The following is a 26346-nucleotide window of genomic DNA, read 5'->3' as shown; positions in this document are numbered from 1 at the left end:
TTCTAAAGAGGGTGAAAAAGGAAAACCTGCAGAACTACAGACCAGTCAGTCTCACTTTTGTGTCTAGCCCAATCATGGGGCAGATCTTCCTGGAAACTATGCTAAGGCACATGGAGAATGAGGAGGTGATTGGTGACAGCCAAAATGACTTCACTAAAGGCAAATTGTGCCTGACAGATTTGGTGGCCTTCTATGGTGGAGTCACAGTGTTGGTGGACAAGGGAAGAACAACTGACATCATCTACTTGCACCTAGACAAAGCATCTGCCACCGTCCCAAATGACATCCTGATCTCTGTGCTGGAAACACATGGATCTGACAGAGCACTCAGGGAATAATGAAAGGGCTGTGTGATCACACTTAAGGAACTGTGGTCAATGGCTTAATGTCCAGTTGGAGACCAGTGATGTGTGGTGTTCCTCAGTGCTGGTACTGGAACAGGGCCCTCTGTAACATGTCTGTTGGTAGCATTTACAGCGGGACTGAGCACACCCTTCTCCTCATATAAAGAGTACAGAAACCAAATATGCACCAAGCACTAACTTTAGAAATGCTGTAGGCTATCTATTTCTTGCTTCTTACCCACGAAAATGATCTTGGACTGTTAAAAATTCCCAAGAAAGTTCCAATCATGTGAAGCTTCCATTCCATTCCAACACAGGCAAAAAATCCCAATCAAAATGCAGAAAGTGACGGAAATAAAGTACTCACCTTTATTTGCATTGGATTAATAGGAGAGCTTGTTTGACAGTGCAATGGTCCATGTGTCTGAATGTGGAGAATATAAAGAAGAAATTCTTCTCTACTGGACACAGGCCAACCAACATGGAGAACTGTATGGTTGATGGCACTTGGTCCTATATTGTGCAGCTGTTGAAGAAATATGATCAGTACTTTCCAAGGCAGTAAAAACAACAAAACAAATTGAAACCACCACTCAGATATTTTCAAATTCTTAGTGGACACAGCCTTAGAGTATTTAGGGAAGATTATTACAGATTATAAATATCACTTTATTGATGGAGAATCTGTGGTAGAAGAACCTCTTTGTTTTAGTCACAAAACCAATGGGAAATCTGAGAAAACAGTCTTTTCTGTCTGAGTGTGTATTCAAGAAATCTATCACTTTCCCATTTTTTCCCACATATGAAGAACTGAATTCTAAAAAAGTATCAAAAAAAATTCCAACCCAAAGCACACTAGCAAATGAACCCCATAGAAATATGAACAACGAACTGTAACAGATCATGCTTGAAAATAGTAGCCAAAAGTTCAGAATACAAAAGAATCACATTTCAGGGCACAAGAATAGAAGATAGAGCAGAACTTAAACTAGCTTCTTTGGTTAAGAACTATATTTTCAACATTCTCAATCTAGATTTTCTCAAAAGAAGTAAAGGAACTAGTTTTCCTAAATTTATATCCCAAGACATTATTTGTTTCTGGGGAAAATGAGCAAAGACAGAAATAATAAAAGTTTAGAAATCTAGGCTATTAAAATAGTTTCCTTATATTAGTTTACAGTTTGAAAATAACTGATGACATCAGGAGTCTGGACATGTGTTGTCACTGGACTTGAAGAATTATAGAAGCTGAACACCATGGACCTTTATGCAAAGTTCCTAGAGATGTGAGAACCTCCTTTTTAAATCTGCAGAATTTTTGTGACTGATGACCTTTAGTTACAACAAAATAAAAAGCCCTTTCAATCTTACATCTTCTGGGAGACTGCTCAGTCTTTTGGATGCTTTGCTGATATAAACCATGTAAGTGGTTTCCTTAGTAACTGTAACTAATCACTGTAATTATTTGAATATATTTGAAGTCACAAATACAGTTTCACAAACAACTCAGATGCTTGAGACAGGATGATTTGAAGCATTTTTCAGTTTAGAGAAATGTGTTAGATGGGGAATTCATAAATGATAGTTTGTATTTTACAGTTGTATTCACTATAATTTAGTATGTCCTGCAAATTGTAATCTTACACTGCTGATTAAGCTCAGTTCCTTATATTTCCTTGAGTGCTAGTTTGTGAATTATAACCATATGTGAAGCCCCCTGTTTTACCCTCTGGAATAAAGGCCATCCATCAGATTCTAAGGATGCCTTCTATTCCCTGAAGTTGAAAAGGGCATTGGCCCTTTTTCTAAGCTGAACTCTTTTAATTGACAAATCATCCATAGGAAAAAAAACAACAAAACTACAAGGTAAAAATATGTGTACTTCAAACATTAAGAGTTGTTTCCATCAGAATATTTTACATGTATGTCTACATTATATTTTTCAGTTAGCTAAATGTCAAAGAAAACATTTTTTCCAGTGCACAGCATGTACAGCTTCTAATGAGAAGATACTTGACATTGATTATAAGGAACTTTTAAGCACTGTTTTTAATTCTTGTCAAACACCCAAAATGTTTATAAATCCCTTAAATATCTAAGACAGACTCCTAGCATAAACTAATATCCCCTCCACTCATATGAACAGATAATGGGGTTGTGAATTCCCAGATTAAATTTGGGTCATGTGCTAAAGTCAGAGTATTTACATTTGTGGCTTTATCTAGCTACAGATAAAGACAATAAACCAAATTCATCAGGAATTCAGTGGGGGCAGCATGAGGTCCTGTGGAAACATACATAATTTTTACCTCATAGATGTGTTCTACCAAAGGACCAACTTCTTCTTCTTTTGTAGGTTCATCTTTGGGTTCCCAGTTGTGAAGTGGCAAAATAATTGTTGGGGGGTGAGACACTCTGTAATATGCAAAACAGTATAAAACAGTAACTGCATAAAACAGGTTAAAACTGTTACCAGTGAATGACTGCATTAGTTTTAGAACAAAATGATGACCACTATAAAAACCTGAGCCCTCAAAGGCTTGTTATTTGGACACATTAATTAGAATTAGGCGAGGTGAATGCTACAATGCCTCCATAACATAGTAGATGGGAAAGGGAGACATTGTGACTTCCATAAAGTCATAATGGAAATTGATGTATTGAGAAACAAAATTCAGGTCTAGACTCTAAAAAAGGCTTTCCAACTGCTTTGCAAACAAAGTGGCAGTTAAAGCATTCTCTGGAATATTGCTGCAAGTTGCAACACATAAATAAAACAAACAAAGAAAACTGTGACTTAGTATTTGATATCTTTCCAGCTTTTCTTCTTTATTTGACCTTGAGAAAGTAGTCTTCTGTTAACATTTTAATTTGAATCACAAACATTTTATTTCTCATAAAAATTGGTATTTCCTTGTACCAGTTCCATTCAGATGCCAACTAAACCTCACTCAGGTGTTCAGAAGTTGAGAAATCAGATCCCAAGAATTTCTTTTAGCATGATAGGTCAGTTCTGGCACAGACATCTGTCACCTACAAGTACTGCATGTAGTCCTTGGTGCTACAAGGAAATGGTGTTACCCCTTCTTTGCCAGGGTCAACTCTCACTCAGTTTTGCTGATTTATGGAGTCTTTAGCTGAAAGAAAATCCATAGAATTTCAATGTTGGTTCTGCCAAAACTGGAGTTTTGCTAACAGAAAACTGTTAAAAAACAATAATTTTTGTTTTTAGAGTGTAAAATTTGAATACCATAATGGACTTCTAGGCACTGCTGTTAATCACTTTGCAGTGGCCCTGCTGCAGATTGCCCCTTGAAGAAAAGATTGGATAGTTTTGTTGCAAATGTTGAAAAAATACTATTGGAAGGAACAAACTGTTCTTGATTACAGCTCTTCTGTTATATACAATGAATGAAAATTTTCTACAGTATACAGCTTCTCAAAGCAGCAGGAAATCCCAGAGAAGAACAGCTTAATGCCATCCAGCTGAAGTACAACTCCTGGTGAAATTTGGTGTGTTCAGGAGTATCCTAACTCTTAATACTTCCTCAGACTTCAAAATGCCAGCAGTTTGGACTAACAAGAATGCCAGAGGTTAAATTCACAAGCCAATCTTAATATAAAACATATTAATTAAAAAGTAATTTCTCATTAGGTACTTGGCCTAAGTTTCCCAAATCATCTTGTTTCCAATAGGAATTTTAATTATGATTGCTGTTGGAGAATAGGAACTTCAGAGTGTTACGAAAGCCAAGAAACATAGACTCTTAATCTACTATAAAAAACTGCAAATCAGAAACTGTACAGAGAAAAAAAGAAGAAGACATGAGGTTTCAAAACAGTGTTTTCTCTTGCACTGCCAGGGAAGTATTCTTATCCATGGAATTACAAAATGTAAAGTATAAATTTAGACATTAAATTAAAATTATTGTAGTGTATATAAGAACTTTTATATTAACAGAATTTACAGTTATTTTGAGGACTTCCACTATTGACACAAAACTAACAAAATGGGGTCAAAGAAAAACAAATTCACACTTTTTACTATTTTATTTTGCATTTAATTGAGAATGTTTTTAACATTTGAATGATTTATTAGACAAGAATTTTTCCTAGACTTTTAGGTGACAATTATCATGATACAAAAGTACTGAAAATATGATAAATAAAGTATAGTGCACAGAAAAGGCTTATATGGGGATATACAAAAAAAAATTCTGCCAGCTACAAATTCTCTAAACCCAAATTTCTTCCTTCTTAAATCTCTCATTCCTCTAGTGCTTTTTCAGCAGCGGGAGATAACAATGCCAATACTAAATTAGGTGATAATTTTTATAGAGGAAGAAAGGTAAGCAAAATGATTAAATCTTTGTTATCAAAGCAACTGCTTATTGAATTATCTAAGGATTTATGTTAATTTTCTTTTAAAGAGGCTATTGAAGAAGATTTCTTCCTTTCTCACAGAAGAAGCATTAGTACTTGCATTCCACTGTGCAAGTATATCTGCATGTATGCATATGCACAGTTTCATAAATACTTGTTTTTCCTCAGTACAATGTATGATGCACTCAGTTCCACTCTGTGCAATTCTCAGAAGAGAAGTAAAGAAACTAATGCAAGATATTTTCCAGTCCAAATGTGGACCTAGTCTCTCTTTTACTTTTATCTAGGAAATAGTGAGCAATTCCCTTGGAACTGCATGTTTTAGCATCTCTGAGTAATTAGCAAAATCTGTCAACAAAGCATTTGGAAATGCTATAGCTAATAAGGAAACTAAAATACTTAAGAGGAAAGAAACTGGAAGTCATTCAATTAAGTAATTCCTCTTTATTTAATAACCTGTTTCCTAGAACTGCAGGCAGCAGTTCAAGCAACTTTTTCCACTTATCATCACTTTCCACTGAGCATTTTGTGGTCATTTTTTGGTCTATCAATTTACATGTTAACAGAAGGTTTCATTAAAAGGAACACTCTATGGCACAGTAAAAGCATGATCAAGACAAAGTTTCCAAAGAGTCTGCAAAAAATAAAAAGTTTGTAAGACTTTTTTATTAAAGTGAGGAGAGACTTCACCAAAAAAACCCCAAAAAAACAAAAAAAACAACGATCCAAAAAAAACCCCAAAAAAATCCACAGCTCTGGAAGCAACCCTTACTGGGAAGTCCTGTGTATGTAACCACAACTGTTCCAGTCCAAAACTCCAGCCTGTCCTTAGCCTGGGGTGCTCACCCATGGCAACACCCAGCAGCTGCTGGCTCCCAACACTTCCTCGTGCATCTGTAGCCCATTAAATAACACCTTTGATTCTTTTCTCCTCAGCCTCTACTTCTGTATTACACCTTTTATATTCTTCACCTCTCTTTCTATCCAGCTCATTTCCTTAGATCACCACTAGCTACAGAGAATGAAATAATATTCTCACTTATGTTCTTATTCAACAAGTTGTATTTCAAGTGCTCCTTTTCAGAAATAAAATAATTGACATATATCCACACAGTCTTTGACTGACAGCTTTTTTTGTTCCACCTGACTAGTTTTAGGGTCTTCTTAATCTGGAATACATTTACAAAATATGATGAAAAATCCTTTTAAAATCCCTCAGATTTAGACTGAATATTAGACCAGATTAGAGCAGATAGATTGAATATTAAAACAGAAAACATGTTCTCTGTGATCTGCAAAATTATTTTACTTATTGCTAGCACTTGATAGTCATATTGTCTCGGAAGTGACAACAATAAATATATTTTTATAAATTAAAGCCCCATAAATAAATAAATTTTAATTTTTTTACATCTAAGGCAGCCTCTTGAGGTGCATCAAATTAGAGACATCTACCCCGCATAAGAGACATCTACCCTCCTTGCATCAGCCAAGCCTCATGGCCTGACTGTGGAAGTGAATCTGGATCTTGTAGCTCCTGTTCAACCTCTGCAGAGCTGATAATGGTTAAGGTTTTTTTTTTTTGAGCTGTAGTTTCATAAGAGGAGATGTAGGAAATCTAATATCCCAGACATCCTCCTGACTTCCTCCAGGATGCCAGAATAGGAGTCTAGCTCCAAGATTTTACAAGGCACTCTAATATTATAAAATCTTAGAATCATTTAAGTTGGAAAAAACCTTAAAGATCATGGAGTCCAACCCTAAAACTAGTGCTGCCAAGTTCACTATTAAAGCATGTCCCTCAGTGCCAGATCTACACCTCTTTTCAATATCTTCCAGAATAGTGATTGTACCACTTCCCTGAGGAGCCTCTTCCAGTCCTTGACAACTCCTTCTGTGAAGAAGATTTTCCTAATATCTAAACTGAACCTCCCCTGCTGCCATTAGAGGCCATTTCATCTTGTCCTCTCACTTGTTATCTGGGAGAGGAGACTGATTCCCACCATACTTCTACCTCCTTTCAGTTATTTGTAGAGAGCAGTAAGGTCTTCCTGAGCCTCCTTTTCTCCAGGCTGAACGCCCCCAGCTCCCTCAGCTGCTCCAGGCCCTCCACCAGCTTTGTTTCTCTTTCCTTCAGTACCTCAATGCCCTTCTGGTAGAGAGGGGTGCAAAAATGATGCCAGTATTTGAGGTTTGGCCTCACCAGTGCCAAGCACAGAGGGCTGATCAATGCCTGCTGGCCACACCATGTCTGATACAAGCCAGGGTGCCATTGGCCTCCTTGGCCACACAGGCACAGTGCTGGCTCGTGTTCAGCTGGCAATTATCACCTAATTGCATTTTATAATTTCTAAAACTAAGCTGTATACAAAAAGAGAGATAGAAATGATCATCTTTGATTATATCCTGTACTTGTTTAATTTTGGTATACTTTGTGTCAGTGAACAGTTTATCATTACTCATTTCTTACTCGTCCTTTCTTCAAAGGCCTCACTCTGCTCTCTATTACTACATGCCTTGCCATAATGTGTTTCACATTTCCAGCCACAAAAGCTGTAGATTCTGTTTGGTATTCAGCATTAAGCATCCAAGTGGTTGCACAAGAAGACCTATACATATGAGCAGGCATTTTATATTAGTAACATCCATGCACAATTTGAATGCTCAAATGAAATGCTGGCTCTGACTGGTGTTACTACAATGTGAGATTCTTGAAGTTGCTGTCTTTGCACAGTCAGTCAATAAGTTTGTAGTAGTTCCATCCTGCAAGGCTTGCAGGGGTGAGACCCAGGTGTCCTAGATGGATTAGGCATTTGGGTTTATAATAAGCATGGGATTATCATATGCAGAAAGTTTCTGTTAAAAAAGTAGTTATCAAAATGAGTTTAAATAGTTGAATACTTACCCTCTGATCTGTACTTGAGCTGCAGCACTGATGTTGATATGGAGGTTCACTAAGTTGCTGGTGGGATTTATCTTGTTAGAACTGGAAAATATATGTACAAATATTAACAAAGGTTTTATATCAGAACTCTGAATTATCATATCACTCAACACACAAGGCCCACTGGGCATATCACAAAATGAGATTCCTACTGGCACTCTTCAGTCTTGTAGGACTCGGGTATTTAAGATGGATATTATTTGAGCTCATCACATATTTAATAATATCATCAACTGAAGCTTCCTTTAAAGAATCCTGTGATGATGAATAAGATGTTACAAATTTATTTGGCTCAGAGTATCTTGTACAACTTGGCTATCTGTATAGATAAAAGTACCTTAATAGAATAGAACTTTGTTTCATATACTGGAGGAAGGCAGTGTTAATGAACAATACAAGCTTTGTTAGAATAAAATTTATTTTTATGATTCTCCAAACCTGTGACTTTAGCATGACTTAGTCTTTGGGGAAAAAGAACCAAGATCAACTGTTTCTTTCATTTTCTTATTTTCTTCCCTCCCCTATCCAGAGTGTTTACATTTTTAAAACCACTTAGTAGTGAAAACAGATCTCCGTGTTTAAAATCTAGAGCTCTCACTCATCTTATTGTCTTTTCTGATTGTAAATCCTTAGTAATAAACATAGTTTCTCTTACTTCAAAAGGCTACTCATGTGATTATAGCCCATTCCTATAAAAAAGGTTTGCAAGTTCAAATTCATGAAGATAGTGAAGTAATTACAGACTTAGAATTTATTTAACTATGAGATCAACAACACTAAATTTGGATTTCTTTTTCAATCAAGTGTGGTTTCCTTGCTCCATGAACACCAAGTTTCTATTGCTGTCCCAGTTTGCTGCTATCACATCTGGGTACCATCAGTCAATTGGAAACATTCAGAGGAGGTCAGCATTTCCAGTGACTGACGCCTGAGGAATAAAGAGCTTTGATCCAGGCTTTCTGGTTACAGATTGCTGAAATTAAGAGCAGCTCTAATTTGTTTGTAAACTAATGCAAATTTCCATCAAACATTATTTGAAATTTTAGGTAATACTCTATAGCCATTGTTTTGAGTATAAATGTACAAAAATTGTTTAAAGTGTTATTATTATAAAATTATTATACCACTATTTTGTTAGAATAAGCTGCTCTCCAACTTGCTTATTTGTCTTAATTTCCATAGAGTTAAAATACAGATTTTGGTCATACATATCTGCTATTCAAACCTTGTTCATGCTTTATGGCATTTTTTGGAGAAGAAAACAGTTTAAAAGAAGTGCCAAGACATCTCTCTCTCTCTAAGAGGTACATAATTGCATAGCAACATCCACATCAGAAAAGGAATCAGATTTCAAGACACTTCTCAGCCTCTTGCTTGTTTCTTATAAGTAATGAACTTAAGTTTTGCAAACCAAAATACTTATTTTCCACTTGATGTTTTGAAGCAAATGAAAGTCCTCTCTTTTGAATAAATTAAAGTAGGACGCAAATTCAGATGTGTTCTTGCCTCCATCTAGGCAATTTCCTCTGTTTGCTTCATGGAGTTCTGCTCTGTTTTTCTTTTAGAATTGCTTTATCTGTTCACTAAGATCATAGAAATACACAAACTGTCCTGCTGCTTGTGAATGAATGTACAAAGCAGTGAGTTTTAACTGTAGGGTACATTCCCAATGCAAGAAATTTTACTCTTTACTCTTTCCTTTTTTGTTGTTTTTTAAATAGCTGTGTGCTCTTCAATATTTTCATACCAGTTTGTAGCCCAACACATTTCCTTCCTTTACATTTTAGTGAGTCACACGCATGGAGGAAGCATGAGATGTTGCTGTCTCCTGAAGTTCAGACTTATTCCTTAGGAAATTCTTGTCACTTTTTAAAAACTGTTACCTACATTCAACTCTTATTACCGAGACAGATTTAACTACCCAAAAAGCTCTGGACCTCCCCAGACTCACAGCATGAAAAGGGTGGTGACATGAGCCTCGGATAACCATTTAAAACTACTGCTTGCACTAAGAAATGAATAGTGGCATGGACGGGGGACTACAAGGTAAATGCTGTGTCTCTCTCCAGGAGAGCTCATGTCCAGGTTTGCATGGTCCCCACCCAGATTCCAGGGAGACCAAATCCCCAATGGACTTCTGTGCCATTGGTGTGCCCTTCCTGAGTTTCTGCATGTCCTTTCCCTTCAAGGCTTACATTATGGAGACATGACTTAAACATTTCAAATGTCTCAGTTATTTACCATAATGAACATGATCAAGGCCCTCATTAATGGCCAGACATTAGCAATTAAGTCTCTGCATGTGGGGCAGGGAGGGCCCCATGCAGAACTCCACTGAGTATTTGATGAGGACAGATGGAGCAGCAGCCCTTCCACCTACTGAAAAAGTCCCAGGTTTGTTTTTGCTGTTATCCTAACCCAGCCCACTCTGTGCTTTTTTGTCTCTGTGGGAGAAGTTCTGCTCAGTATAAAACACAAGATTCTACAATATTATTATGTGAAGCCCACAAATGGGGAGGAATCAAATGGAAAAATTACAAAGGTTCACCTGCATCAAACTGAAACAGTTCTCTCTGTGCCAGTAAATCTGCTGAGCAGATTTTAACTGCTTTCCTTTTGTTTTCTAAATTTTTGTGAAGAAGAAGCATGTCTGGTTTAATTCAGAGCACGATATGTTTGTGCATATTCACCGTTCTTACAAAGTGATTACTGTGTATTACTTCTGAAGTTTAAATAAAGTTCAGATTTGGCAAATCTGCAGAAGATGCTTAAAAACTCAGTTAACCTGAATTTTAAAGAAATACCTGAATAACCTGAATTTTAAAGAAATAGGACTGATTCTCCCAATAGTTAATGAGATTCCAAATTCAAAAATCCTCGTGACTTAAACTACCATTGGAGAGCCCCTGAAATAATTACTGATACTCAAAAGGGACCTTATTATATAATAAACTTCATATGGCAAAAGGAATTAATTTAAATAACCATGCTCTTGATAAAATATCTAACCTTTTTATTTGCAGCTCAAAATTGATGCTGAAGTCAGCATTTTCAAAATGCTGAACAGAAAATCGAATGCCTGTGGAGAACTGAGAAAGAAACAAAACAACAGGTTACTAGAAACAGTTGATCTCTCCAGATCAATAAAGCAGCACTATTCAACATTGCATTTCACAGACTTATACTGGATACTGTTGCTTTTCAAAATTAGTATGAAATAACATCATCTAGTTGTTCTCAGGAAAAAATACCCTCCTGCCTCTGTATGTCACCAGATGGAAAACTTGGCTGGAAAGAGGAAAGATCAGAGGAATAGAGAAGCACTCCCAAGAACACAGCAGTGGGCCCTTCTTCATCCAGACAGTCTTTGCTTTGCCAAGCCAAGCCAAAAGCAAATAACAGTTGTCTGGCAGCTCTGATCCCTGCCTCCATCCATGCACGCCCCTGGCCAGGTCTGCAGGCTCCCTGCACTGTCTCTGCACCTGGCAGCTCTGCACTGCCTGCTTCAGGCACTGTGGGGCTGACTGAGCACCTGAGGCTAAACTAGCAGCAGTTTAATTTACTTCTAGTTGATTTTTTTTTTCCATTGTGGATCTGTTAAGAGGAATACAGCTTCAAAGTTATATTTTCAGTTCAATTTGCTACAACTTGGGAGTGAGTGACCAGAGGAGAGAGTAAAACATACAGGTCCCAAAACTGAAGGAGGTAAGTGCTTCCACTGGTGCTGCTTTGTGTTTAAGCACACCTGGCTTCCTCCTTTTGACAATTTCCATTTGCTTTGCAAGAAGAGCAGGGATAAGCAGACCAAGTTTATTCAGAAGAGAGAAGGGCTAACTAGAGAAGGAATATACAATAGCCCATGGTGGGGTCTCTGTAAGCCTCTCACTGGACACATTTACAGCCCCATTGTGTAAGTAGCAGGTGAGTAGCAGGAGATGCCATCTGTCCTCAATGTTCAATTAATTAAATTCTACTGCAATGTTTAAATCATTGTTTTTAATTCTTTCAACTGCATGTTTAAATCTGGTAATTTTCAAAATGTGAATTTTTCAATTCCTACAACTCCTCACTCCTCCTCTACCTTCCATCTGGCCTAATGGCAGAATTTCTAGCAGGATAACATGCACATTGTACTTGCACTTTTTTAAAAAGGATGGTAACACATAGATATATTCTCCATGTGGACAAACAATCTTTGTGAGAAATTCATCAAAAAGCATCAGGAAATGAGGACATTATTCCCTCATCTCTGCCAATGTCTGACTAGACTGGGGGTGGGGGGGGGAGAAAAAAGGTTGTCTGCTTGGCATAATTTCCTCAGAATATTTCAGGAAACTTGTTAACAACAGGATAGGACACACAAATGTAGGGACCTAAATTCAACATCATTGAAGATGAGGAATTTTCCTCTGTGAACATCATTTCATATGTTTAAGCAATTCCTTTTTCCCAACATTTTTTTTTCATTCAATTCTCCTATTTCTTCATTTGCAGTGGTGCAACACAATCCATCACCAGACAAAACTTACCTAACATGTTTCATCTACTTTCAGCTGACTCAAGCTGAACCAATACTGTTATCATAAATTGAATGGTGAGTTCAAATCTCTGAATTCTGACTATCTTAATTTCATAGTTTCAGTAGATCTCCTTTTTGAAGCAAAATCTTTCAGATGAAAAGACAGTGCTCATTAAATTGCTCAAAAGTTGAATAGCTAACTTGGAATAAAGATGTAAGCTCTGTTTAATTTTAAGCTCCCTTTTTGGAGATGATATTACCAACTCTATTGATATTCCATTCACCTTTAAAAATATAATGACTTTTGTCTTTTAGACAAAATTTTCCAGATATTAAACTCACAATTTATCTTCCTGTTTTTACTAACCAGTCTAAATAAATTTGTTTCCAATGATAGCAGAAAAAACATTTGATGAACCAAAGATAAAATTTTCATCAGACTGAGCAGCCATGAACTGCAGTTCTGATGATCTATTACACCCCCGAGGCTTCATCTTTAATAGTGAAACACACTCCTACTGTACAACTCTAATAAGTTGCAGATGTTGTCTTTGTGTAGCCATATGACTTTGTTTATGTCATGTAACCCTTGATATTGCCACTAATAATAGGGCAAGGATGCTCACATGCCCTTGCTGAAAACCACCAAGGCCAAAGGAGTTTATCTTGCTTGAACATATAACTTAGCAATTATTCAACATCCTTATTTTAGTAGCACAGAAATTTTATCAGAATAGTTTATTTTTACTTAAAGTTTTTGAAGTGAGGCAAGTTTAATTAAGACTGCATTATTTCCATGTTTGTAACATCATGTGTCTTTGAAATACATGACATTTCTGCTATTACTGACAAGTTTTAACCTATTATGTTTGACAGGATTTAGGAGTATGCTGAGAGACAGAGGTGTAGCTTTTTATGAAGTCTTACAGTGCTAAAGAAAGATAAAACTGGCCTCTCTTTAAGAATCAGTTTGGTACATACCAAGAAATAGGCAAGATCTTCCAAGCCTCCTGTCTTCTAGCCTTATTCTATTAATTTGTATAAACTTCCAGATTCTTCTACTAGAATTTTCTCACTTGCTGATGCCACTGAACAGGCATTAGGAAGCTTGTCTGATCCATTTCAGTGTCATAAATAAGTATATTGAGCAATCTTTGCCAGTGAGATGTTGTCAGACATTTAGCTTGCATTCTGGCATTGAGATTTTCCTTAACAATTCTTTTTATCTTCATTTTTACTCTTTGATTTTTTTTTTAACTTCAAAGATATTACTGAAAAGATGAAATATTTTTTGTGGCCAGTAAACAATTTTAAGGACACAGATGACATAATGCATTTTGAAGATGTGAGGTGTCAGACAAGCCTGTAGTCTGCTGCAGTAATATCCCATAGATTATATTACAAAATCTCAACCTAACCCTCATACTCAGAAGTTGATCTTCAAGAGCTCAAGAATTCTAGGATTTCAGGGTGCTGGCAAGTCATTAAGGTGACTCAATAGTTAAAGAGTTCTAGGAATGTTCAATTTTGACCTAACCCTTCCTTCCCACTCACAGCTTCCACAAAGAGTCCCTTTCTGACTGAGTATTTTGAGAATAACTGATCTCCTGCCAGAGCAGAATTGTTTTGCAAAACTGGAAATGGATCAGAGCAACCTTTTGAGATTTATGCAATTTGTACAAAGGGCTGGTATTTTGCTTTTGGAAGTACATTTGCCATCACAAATATGTTTGGACTGAAAAAAACACAAGTCCTTTCACCTTTACTGAGCTTCCAGGAGACCTGGCTTCAAAGATAAATTTAGGATTTAAGATTTCACTTACTCTAATCAAACAATGTTGCTATCTGGCTTTGTAATGCTCTACCTTTGATGCCTCAATTTTAAAGGGATGGATTATTTTGTTGTAAAGTAGAAAACCCTTGAATATATTATGAACCCTGCTGTTTTATTCTGCTACTTGTCTCTTTATGAAGTAGTGTTCTTAATAGTATCTGGTAATGGAACTTAGAGCAGTCCTAGAATTGATTCTGAAGAGAAGAAGGATTAGTTATGCTGTGAAAATTCATAAAGAGACAGGCAAGAGTAGTAATGTTTTAGTGGCCACCAAATGGCATTCCTGAAGTCTTCACACTGCTATTGCTAGCATTTTGGGTGAAGGATGATGTGGAAACAGGGCTTTGGATTCAAAGGGAGGAGTATTAGGGTCTGTAGTCTAACACCTCTACACTCAGAACTTTCCATTGCTTATGCTTATTGCAAAGATTTCCTTTCCTTCTTGGCATACAAGTTAGTGTCTCTTGTGTTTGGTCTTCCTTTTCTCTTCCAGCCCAAGGGGCTTTATGCTCTCCTGCCCCACTCCACTGCATCCCAATCACCCACAATATTCTTGTCCACTTCTGTCTGTATCTTGAGAATTTGCTTCTGCCTTGATGCTAATTAGGAAACTACTAAGCAGATGAATAAAATTGCTGTCTTCTCAGTACCAGAAATTATTTGCCTTGAATTGGAATTTTCTCATGCTTTGGCCTGTCATTGCATCCCATCATCCCATTATTAAAGTTCCATTCCTCAGAATGTTTTCAATTACTTTTACTTTTTAGGATTTTCATTAAGTAGAATAAAACAAAAGCTACAAAATCTTTTGGCCTTCTTGTCCATGTTCTTCTCAGAAATGTTTATAGTAATCTCTTCAGAATTCTAGTTCAAAGTAGTTCAATGTAGAGATTCTTCTTCCCAGGAGGTCCATCACCTGGAGCTTAATTTTCAATGGTTTCCACCTCCCTGTAGTCCCAGAGAATCTCTGGGACTGCCTGTGGCCATGCAAGCAGCTGACACTATGAGACACCTGCCTTCACTGAAGGATCAGACATGACCTGTTTCAAGATTAAAAGAGGCCAGGAAAGGCTGTCTCCACTGACAGGCTGAAGATTGAAATACTGATCTTCCATAGGATAGACCTTAACTTAGTAGGTATTTTGAAAATACGAAAGAAATTTGCTTTGGTTTCTTTGCAAAGCCATAGGTCCAATATGAAATTCAAACAGTAGTAGTTTTCAACTAAAAGCTGTTATTTATTCCTGATATATGTTTAAGCTGTTGATTGCTTTGTTCTTATTAGGACAGTTTTTTATTTAAGTATCAATATTTGGATTATTTTCTTTTAGTTAAATATTTCTAGAACTTAAGAATTTATGAGAAACACTTAATTCCTCTGTAAGAGCATCCATAGCTAAACATTCCTGGATTTAACATTTCTGGGGTTTCCTGGGTTGTTTTGTCATGACATAGGGACAAAGAATGACAATTGTGGAATTTTTTATCTCCAAACCTATTTTTCATCCTTATCTAGTGTTCATCATCACTTATTATACAGTTATGCTTTTGTCCAAAAACAAGGCTACCATCATTTCATCTAATGTGTAGTATGATTTATTAGAGGCTGTCATTGCATCCCATCATCCCATTATGAAAATTCCATTCCTCAGAAATGTTTTCAATTACTTTTACTTTTTAGGATGATACTTTTACTTTTCAGGGAAATCTTTAGAAATAAAATAATAACTTTAAAGCATAAGTTTATTCCAAACACACTTTCCTTGATATAAATTGTGATATAAACTGGCAATACAACCCTTATGCACTCAAGATGAGAATCAGGCTGATGAAGTTATGAAGTTGTCATTTACTATACATATATCTTCATGTTTTAAGTAGAGAGGATTCTAAAAGGGAGAAATAAACTGATCACATTATAGATTGGAATTCTCATTATACTAGTGCAACTTCTAATGAAATGATAGTGATAAATTGAGTCACTCTCACTTTCTTTGAGTGACATGAACCCCAAGTTCTAGCATAATTAATCTTTTAGAAAAACAAATTGCTACTTTTCCAAAAGCACAACCCTGCCTCTTATTACACCAACAATTTATTGTCCAGGTAAATAATTTGGTTCATGTGCTGCTTATTGGGACACATTCTGGTAATTGAATATATTTCCATTTGTTCCCCTTTAAAATTCAATTAGATAAAAATCAGTAAATGCATCTGGTTTTCCCTTACGTTTGCGCCAGCCACCATGGGGTTCCCAAGATCACAAACCACCATTCTAGTTTCATTTTCCATCTTGTAATCACAGCTCAACACACGCAGGGCCTGCAACAAAAGGACACCAATACAGAGGTCAGAGATCACAGTGAAATGGATCCAGTTGGGAAAGTGATGCCTTTTTGACTGTGACCTTTCTTTTGATTTCAGACACCTGCTCAGAGCACTATCAAAACATTTAGTTGGTTATTGTCAGACAACGGGGGGAAACTGATGCCAGGGAAAAACAAATAGGATAGTTTCCCAGTACCTTAAGAACCAGGATGAGATCACTCTATGTCTAGTTTTACCATACTGCTTTGTTGCCGTGAATCATTCCTATAGCCATAATGACTCAACAGAGAAACAAAGAGTAGACAAAACTAAGTGAGAAGAATAGGTCTCACAGTAATTCTGTAAAAACATAATTAGCAACAAAGGAGATAGATTTTCACATTATCAGATATAAAGGTTGTTTTTGTTTATAGCAATCCTTATCACTAGTAATATCATCTGTAAACAAAACAAACTACAAAAGAGATACAGCTATAAAACAGTGCAAGCTAGTAGATACAGAATAAAGCAAAGCAATAAAATATGGGGGGTTGCAATAAAATGTGTTGGGGTTTTTTTCTGTTTTCCTCTCTGACATCTTCAGTAAATGAAGACATTTCCATGTATGTGCAGAAAGCAGCTTTGTAAAAGCAGGATGCAGCAAGTTGCATTGCCTTTCTGCTCATTTGTGATTCTCACAGATGAACCAGTGTGAATGAGCTCATGACCTCTGTATAAAAAGACCTGGGAAATCTGTACCAATTTGCCCTATCTGTAAAAGCCAGCATGGACATGCTGTCCTTGTAACTTCCTGAGATTAAAAGAAAAGACAGGGCATGTCCTAAACAGAGCCCATGTGAAGCATGCCCTCAGCAGACACCTCATTGTATGCTAACATTTTTACAGTTTGCTAGGAGGAAACAAAAGTTTGTTACACAGCATTTCCAGTGCACTAACAGCCTTCCCAAGCCTCTCTAGGGTTGGGAGGGAAGCATTTTTATATTCTCTCCAGCTGGTTAATTAGAGGTGGGAAGCAATGCATGGGAGAAAAGAGGGTGTTAACACAGTCAGAATCAAACGTGTCTGGAAAATTGTCCATTTGATCTTGATGTGTGGGTTTATAGTTTTGCTTTTGTTGGGGGAGAGGAGTTGAAATTGAAGTCTAAAAGTTAGATATATATACTCATTTGTATTAGATACTTGGCAGTTTCTTTAAAGATGCTGTATTATAGACCAACACAAAGTAAATCAGCCCTTATCACATATTTTTTTTTGGACCTCAAAGGCTGAGAAAATATAGGAGTTTTTCAAGGAGTTCTTCTGCAATCTGGAGGCTATGTTCCTAGACTAAAAATGATTAATGCTGCAGAATTTATCTCACCAGCATCACAAAAGCTAATTTGTGCAGTCTAAAGATGTGACAAAGGGTCAATCTTGGTAGAATTCCTTCCATAATGAGATTTACTGTCTGTTTTTGCACTGATCATCTTTTTGAGGTGGTTAAGTACAAAATAGGAAAATTAAAACCAGGCAGGAAGCTAGCAAGAGCTGAGACTAGTACACCTACTGTGGTCAGCATCATTACATTCATATATAACTCAGCCAGATGGAAGGGTTTGCCACAAAGCCCTTCTACCTGACATTGGTAGCAATTCACATTTCTGTAGCAACACACAGGTTTTTTTTGCAGTCTTGAGCAGAAGTAAAACCCCAACAATTATCACATGTGCTCCCAGGGTGCATTTTAACTAGAAAGTGATTGGATACTTTAAGTAATCCAGGCAGCCTACAAGCTTGAAACTCTTTTGTGGTTGTAGTGATGCCACAATGGTTAAACACAACCAGCTGGCAAGTAAAAAACTTCCTCTTTCCTTTACCATCACCTTCCAATTTTATTTTATGAGGAAAAGGGGATGGATTAGTTGATTTAATTAGTTGATTAGGGGATCTTCTGGTTGATGCATATTTATGTATCTAACTGACATATGAAGAGTAGTCTTCGCCTTCACCAAGCTCAAATCATGTCTCATCTACCCAGCCACAATGTACCTAGTCTAAGAATTTCCATGTAAGACAAGAATGTTCCAGGTCTTTTTCTCATTTTAACTGTTTAGTTCAGATGGGCATGGGGGAAATGGCTCAGAGCTTATCCACTGCAATACCAGTCTGGATGTGATCTTCACCAGTCTGCAGTTTCCAGCCTGAGTAGAGGCAGTTCTGCCAAAATATATAATGTTTTTGGTGTGTAACAAATATCTGTTAGTGCTTTGTATTTGCCTGATTTACTAATTATTCCATAAGAATTTGGGTCCCAGCTTTTGCTACTAAGGCAGGATTGAGCTGTTCAATATGGGCAGCTCTACCATGGAGCAAAGGGCTGGTGCACAGTGTTCAGGCAATGGCTGGGAATTCAAACACACAGTCTTGTTAGGGACTGTTGTGGTGTAAGAATGTACCATACAGCAGTACATATTGTCTCTGGATCTACTGCTGGAAATATATGTATATAATACTACAAAGTGGTTATACTTTCTTCATTGCAGCTAATTTCAGTAAATTCACAACTACTGCATATGCACAGTTACTGCAAGCCAGTGGGTTTGCAGGAACTAGAGAAGCTGTGGTAATTTTCTCATTTACCTGGTATCTGGACCTTCTAAGTATTTCCACAATACAACTGGTGGAAAACACACTTGATTTCATTTAAAGTCATTCTATTTCAATCCTCAGCTTTTGACTGAAGGAAGTGTCAGCCTCTGCAGGAATCAACGAAGCTCCAAAATCATGTCCCTGACCTCAGACTTTAAAATCACACATATTCATTTGCCTCTCCACTTGCCTACGATCCCATTTCTGCAAAATGTTGCTAATCTTTTATGCAGTTGCACAGTCTGTGTGCAATATTCTACAGGATCAGGAGATAAGAAGATGATGCCTACTGAGGCACGTCAAACACTATACTGCACAAAGCTGAAGGGAGGAGCTAGAAGACAAGTGAATTTTCAGTGAAGTTGTTGACTTCATCAGCTTCTAAGTGTAATTCAAAAGATATAGAATAACACAATACATTGCTAACATGAAATAAAGAAAAAAAAGCAGGATTGGACAGGAGGCACTTAAGGTGTTTCTCTATAAAGCACTTAATGTGTGTTTCTTTATTAGCTCGACTAAATGCAGAATAGCTCCACAGTAGACAAATATCCTCTATGAATACAGTCAGTTTGAAATTATGACAGTGTAATTGAATTATTTGATTCTATAGATATTTCAGTTCCATCAGAAATGTATCAAATTCCATTTCATTTATTCTTGTCTTACTCTGCCTGATTTGTTGGCTTTGAGGAGAACCTTATCCCTGCCTTAATACCAGGAATTCTGCAGTTCGGAGAAAAACATCTACAAGAGGACTGTAAACATGGATGCAACGAAGAGGAAATGCAACCTAGAGGCAGAGCTTTAAGAATATGATTGCAATAGGCTCTACCATAAATCTACCTGTCTGCTGAAATTGCTTTATATTAAATTAGGTACATTTCTGGAGCAGTCACAGATACCCCATTGTCAGGATACAACACAAACATAAAAATAAGAACTGGAATCCTGACTCCACTGCAACTGACATGAAAACTGTCATTTTCACCTCTAGTCCATGCCTCAAAAAGTGCCTGCAGACCTTTTTTCCATATGCCTCAGTGTTTATGGCATCCAGTGTGATAACTTCTTCTGTTATCTTGTCAGTTCAAATTGCTCAAAGCCCTGTAAGTTGAATGAATTGAATCCCTCTCATTTATACTCACTTATACTCAGTGATACTATGACCCCTAAGAATTTGGTGATCCTGGTAACAGAAGAATTTACATTTAGAAAATTTTAGAAGAAATTTACAGTATCAATTTTTTCCAAATGAACATAGAAGTTAATATTTTAGTTTACATAATGGAAACATAATATTTCAAAAAATATAGTTAAAAGAAATATACATTTACTATTCAAAACAATAGGAAGAATAAACTTCTTTTCACTGCCGTTTGTAATCCTTGTGAAAATGGTCCTTGAAATGCAGAAAGAAAGAACTAAAAATGACGTAGCAAGTAGGACTAATGTTTTGATCCTTCTCAGAAAGAACATGATGATATCTTTCTGAATGAAGTACAAAAAGCAAAAAATATGAAATAAATTATGTGTGTGAATGAGCTAAGTAAATGTAGAGAAAAGGAGGGCAGTTTTTTATCTACGAGGATTCAGAATTGGATTTGTCAGAAAGGCATTTTTATCCTTCCCAAAATCTGAAAACAATGAAGTAATTGTATTGTGTTTCCTGGGTTTTTAAAATTTTGTCCTCAAAAGAAAAAGTATTCTAACTTTAAAACTCCTTCTCAACCCATTCTAGCTTCTCTTTATTCTTCCAAAGCACCAGGATCTTTCCTTCCTTTCTCCATGAGTCTATTGTGTTGTCACTATAAAACTAAGTTTTTTCTAAAATGGTAAAAAACCCTGAATGATTTCTCTCTGTCCAGATCAGAGAATGGTTTGGATTGGAAGGGACCTTAACAATCATCTTGTTCCACCCCTGCCACTGTGGACAAGTCACCTTCTACTACACCAGGCTGCTCCATCCAACCAGGCCTTAAACATTTCAAGGGATGAGACATCTGTAGCTTCCCTGGACAACCTGTTCCAGTGCCTCACCACCCTCACAGCCAAGAAATTTTCTTAGTATCTAATCTCAACCTCCTTTCTTTCAGTTTGAATTTATTCTCCCTTGTCCTGCCACAACATGGCAGTGTAAGAAGTCTCTCTCTGTTTTAGTCTCCCTTCATAAGGCTGATGCAGCCCAGGACACGTTTGACTTTCTGGGCTGGAAATGCACATTGATAACTCATGTCCAGCCTCTTGTCTACTCCCACCCCCAGGTCCTTCAAATAATAGATATGGGCTAATACATGTTTGCGTTTTGGAATTAGTGCCTCCTCTGACATCTTGGTAAAATCCAAAAGAGCAGCAAAAGATTTCTAAAGAGGAAGGAAGGAAAAAAGTAACCATTTGTAGCATGTTAAAGAGAACTTTAGTTTTGTAGATTACAGTCCAAAAAACCAGTGGCTTTGCTAAGAGAACAAAAGGAACAGGCAGTAGGAAAAGGCTGGTGTCTTTAAGATATATTTCTGAGATGTGAAGTTGCAGAGAATTTCTATCATCTTTGATGATAGCATTACTTCTTCTTGGATTTTTTTTTCAAACTAGGTTAGAAGCCCATTAATAAAGTCACTGACAGAAGGAGAATAAGGAAATACCTTGTAAGTTAATTCAACTTCCTTAAAAACATTTGCCTTCAGAAAGGAAATTAACTTGCTTTCTCCCACTGTCACCCTTGAGGCCCTTTTGAACATTCCAGGCACTAACAGAAAAAAGCAGGCTCATGTTGCAACAGCCTGGGAGATATATGTGCAGATGAGGCAATTCAGACTTGCTGTCCAACAGAGAATACATGAACACTCTGCTTGTTTGCAGGATAGGGTTTCATCTTTGCTCTTAAATAAACAAACAGACCCAAAAAGGAAAAGCACTGAATGTTCAGTACAGCTCAGCAAGACTTCAGTCAACATTAATCCTTCTGTGAACACTGGCACATTTTACATTTTAATTGCATTTTTTGTCCATTTATAACATGAAAGAATTGACAACAAGGAAAAGTAACTTTGTCAGTGTTATACTGCAGTAGTGTCCAACTATTCAGGATACTGGAAACTGGGACACCTTTAATAGTAGTAAAACACTGGTGTGCTGTGAGGGGAGACAGCAGTGTCCAAGTGTCTGGGAGTCAGCAGGGCTCATTAACTCTGACTGGGAGTTGGTACCATGGGATCCCAGGCTAAAGGAAGCATAAAGGAATTTGGCAGTATTACTTTCTGCTATTGGTATTGTTTACTGGTTCAAAATCTGAACATAGGAATTGTGAATAGGTATAGGTATGTGAACACCTCTATTCCTAGAAGAAATGTGACAATATTTGTGTAGTACTATAAAGAAGTTAGTGGGAAGGAGCTGGGTTAATGGGAATGAACCTGATCTGGCTCTGAACAGAATGGTCCTGTCCTTCCCATCTTTTGGAGGCATGGCTTATCTTTACCCTGGGCTGTGCAAGCAAGGATAGCTGAGAGTTGATGGAATCTCCCTTCCTGAAAGGAACCTCTTTATGTGCTGCTTTCAGCTGGTACAGCCTATGTAGGTAATCCTTGCTCTCAGCTGTCATTATCGCTAACATCTTGATTTTACTTTACCTTGTTGTTGCGTTCGACCCCGGTGTAATCTGCTTCGGGTGGAATCTTTATATGTAGCTCAGCTTCATAGGCTCCTTCCCCATCATTCCTTGGATTTATTATGAGCATGACACAGTTTTCTTCTCCAATTATTAGCTGATCTGTATCCCTGTACAGAACATACTACTTGTCAGGAGTTAAAACATGCACAATTAGGATTTATATATGAATAAAGCAGAAGGACATTTTGCTCTCAGACCATTTGTTCTGGAAAACACTCGGTGAACACAAAAAAACCCCATTTTCTATAAAAATGACAACATCAAAAAGTATACCAGGACCTGGGTAGAAAAGAGGTTAAGAGAAAACACCACTGTGGCCAAGATGGACTATCACAAAACTTGAAAGCAACTGGTAAAAAATTTCAGAGCCTGACTACTTTCTAAACAACAGGAAGTATTTAGTGGAGGAACCACTTGCCACAAGGTCTCATGAGCATTGTTTTCTGGAGGACACAAAGGTGGTAGTTATCTCCTCATGTCCACTGCAATACAAACAATGACAGATATTCTCCTGAGACCTGCAATGGCACTGTGCCCTTGTTTCACAGCTACAGACTGATTCTGATGAGAGTCAGGTAACTCTCTGACATTCCCCACTTGTCCTGCTTGGCATATTTCTCCCTCCACAGAAGAAACTGTTGCCATATTTTGAAAATTTTATTTTGAGATTAATTTACTTCACTGTATACCGAGTTCAGGAGAATTGTGTCCAAGTGCAAAGTCACAGGCACACTGAAATAAAAAACTTGAAACCTCCTATGAACAACAATTTGTATAATCTCTTGGTTTTCACAGAACTAGAGCCACTCTAACAAACACCTGCAAACTATATTTTCTATGATAACCATTAAACATCATGAATGTGGTTTGTTTTAATTTGTGCATCCATTTCTTGGTTTTATAGCTGAAATGGATGCACAAATTAAAATCAGGAAATCAAGTAAGAGTGATTAGCTACAGTAAACAACAGAACTGTGTTCTACATCATTCTGTTGCAACAGTTAGCAGTGTCTGGACGGTGCATATACAGCATAATGTATCTTATTTCACTTACGGCACTGCAGAAAGTTGCAAGTCAGGAATACATAAGTTGTCCTCCCCACAGTCAACCAGAATGTAAGCCTGTATCATTGCCAAATAAAAAAATATAATACAGTTAGTACATGCCTTAAAGTCCAAATTGCATCACTACATATTGCTAACCTGTCTTAAGTACCACTAGCACTGCTTTACTGAAATAAATCTTTTTATGCTTTCTGTGAGCTCCTTTTCATGTGGTAGTAAGAGGTTGGAGACTATTTAGATGGTCAAATATATCCTTAGCAGAACAATATAATCTTCAGTCCCTTTCCCACACTAACTTGGCTTACATATTCTAGAAGGCAATCAAAACAAGAAAGTTTTGGAGATACTTGAAAGGCCTGTTTGTTCTAGTTTTATATTGAGTCTACATTTTGTATTAATTAAATCCCTGTCATGTAATTTCTGGCTTTCTCTTTTAAGGAAGATGACACACATAATATTTGTAAATGCTTTCATGTTTATATACGGAAAATATAACATGCAAAACTCATACCTGCTCTGCTAGTAAGTTTTTCTGGTAATAGTTCAGGATTGGCTTCACAGTGAAACTATCTTCAAAACTGGTCTCATCCAAACTATAATTGAAGTTTATATTGATAGGAGATAATTTATCTCTAAATTCTGTTTCATCCTGTGAGTAACAATCACATAATAAAACCAATGGTTTGCTATGATTATTTCAGTTGGTGTAAAAAGCAACAAATTCAGACTTCTGAAGGTAAAGATGTGGTCTTTATTGAAGGTAAGACATGGTTCTTTGACAGATGCTGGCCAAATTCTGGCTGCATGTGGTGTCATTAGGAAAGCAAAGTGACTCACCAGTAACTGGAATGCCCAGAACACATTGCCTCCACAGCCCCACATCTGGAAGAAGCTGGCTGAGCTGAGTAGACTCAGAAATTTTTCAAAGCATTAGCCTAAAATGAAGCTGTTTAAGAGAGACACACAGAACCAACTCCTATCAGGTACTGCCCCCCTTCCTTTTGAAATGGAGGTAGGGCATGTGTGGATTTGTGGAGGTAATATTGCTGGTTTGTACCATACCTAAGAATTTATAAGACTTAGCAATGGTAAAATTAAACCACCTTTACTATCTAGATATGTCCTTACATAGTGCTTGAAACGTCTCCATTTCACCTCCCACTGCATTTCTTGGATCAGACTTGGAATAATCTACTTCAATTGCATGAGGTAACCCCACCTGCAAGTGAGGAAGTATTGATCCTTTCACCTTTACAACTTCAATTTCATAGTTTTAGTTTTTCTAAAATTATTTTAAAATATCTTTAAAATATTTTAAAAAATGTATGAATTTTAGGCCAATATTTCTGGTAAGACTCCTTTATAATCTTTTGAACCTAAATTGGCATGGTATTTAACATGATTCATTTATTACTGCACTGTGAATATTAAAAAAAAAAAAAAGAATACCAAAAATGGAAAGCAATCTTGCATTTTTATATCAGAAGATGCAGTATTTGATCAGAATTTCCAGAAGAGCATGAAATTAAGGTATTTTTACATAAAGAAATTCTACAGTCTTCAAAATCCTTCTTTTCTACTTATATTGACAAAAGATGAGGCCAAAGATTTACATAGGGAATTTTTTCAAGGTAGCAGAATGCTCTGGACATACTGAACATACAGATGAAGTCTATCTTGTATCCCATTTCTGTAATTTTGGAGATAACTCTTCCTTTTCCAGTGACTCCTTTTTATTATTATCTTTAAATCCCTGGTACTACTCAAATAATGATGAAAGTCCAAAATATTTTAAACAACTTACTCTGAGATAAACAAGGAAGTCCTGGCAATGGAGTTGTTTCTGTCTTTCTATCACAATGGAGAAGTAGTGATGTGACTGATGGTAATCAAAGAAGAGGGTTCTCTTAACAGCTCCTTTCTGTTTCAATGAATCTAACTGCAATTCACCTTTCAGCACTAAGGGATACAAATAAATAAATTACTTATTGATATCACAGAAATAAAACAGTAAGGAATTCATTCTGTATTATAATTCATTAACCTAGGCAAGTCTTCCGAGAAAAACTAATCCATGTTTTAAGTGCCTGTCTGTTTAAAAGCCCACTAAGTTTTGATCCAAATTATGCAGGATGTATAATTTAAGCTTTCTTATTTCATTGACAGATCATATGTGTACAGGACTTCTGTCCCTTTAATTTATTAATTTTCCAAAACAGAACTTTCTCCAACAAGGTACATTCTTGGTTTTATTTAGAAAACTACTTAAACTGAAAAAAAAAATCTTATAAGTGAGTAATAAAAGGTTTGCATACACACACACACACACACACACACACATCTGTCTATCTATCTATCTATCTATCTATCTATCTATCTATCTATCTATCTATTCATATATCCATATATCCATCTGTTTATCTACTTTTTTTAAACTGCATTTTCTTGCCTGAGGAGGATCTCACTCCTATTGTCTTTACAAGTGTAGGAAAAAATACATTTGAAATGGAGCAGGACTAGAGTAAATTACAGCAACAGAAAATATTTCTTACCTATCTCATCTGAGATACTTTGACCTTCAAAATCTGCGCAGACTCTTACAGTAAAGCTACATATAAAAAAGGAGAAGTA

General features: G+C 36.7%; 1 protein-coding gene across 1 annotated transcript in view; it reads right to left on the bottom strand.

The window, feature by feature from the left end:
- Positions 1 to 26346, bottom strand: part of ITGA8 (integrin subunit alpha 8) — a 111234-nt gene that overhangs the window by 33465 nt on the left and 51423 nt on the right. The window contains exons 16-25 of the mRNA XM_058802064.1: positions 26268 to 26323; positions 25520 to 25674; positions 24227 to 24364; positions 23705 to 23772; positions 22610 to 22757; positions 16254 to 16346; positions 10681 to 10760; positions 7633 to 7713; positions 2654 to 2759; positions 712 to 870 (exon numbers count right to left, since the gene is read on the bottom strand). Of these exons, the coding sequence (XP_058658047.1) occupies positions 712 to 870; positions 2654 to 2759; positions 7633 to 7713; positions 10681 to 10760; positions 16254 to 16346; positions 22610 to 22757; positions 23705 to 23772; positions 24227 to 24364; positions 25520 to 25674; positions 26268 to 26323 (1084 nt within the window). The remainder of the gene's footprint in view (positions 1 to 711; positions 871 to 2653; positions 2760 to 7632; positions 7714 to 10680; positions 10761 to 16253; positions 16347 to 22609; positions 22758 to 23704; positions 23773 to 24226; positions 24365 to 25519; positions 25675 to 26267; positions 26324 to 26346) is intronic.

Source organism: Ammospiza caudacuta, chromosome 1 (genome assembly GCF_027887145.1).
Source record: "Ammospiza caudacuta isolate bAmmCau1 chromosome 1, bAmmCau1.pri, whole genome shotgun sequence".
NCBI classification, from domain to species: domain Eukaryota; kingdom Metazoa; phylum Chordata; class Aves; order Passeriformes; family Passerellidae; genus Ammospiza; species Ammospiza caudacuta.
The sequence above is the reverse complement of the archived record's forward strand: the minus strand, read 5'-3'. Positions and strand labels throughout refer to the sequence as shown.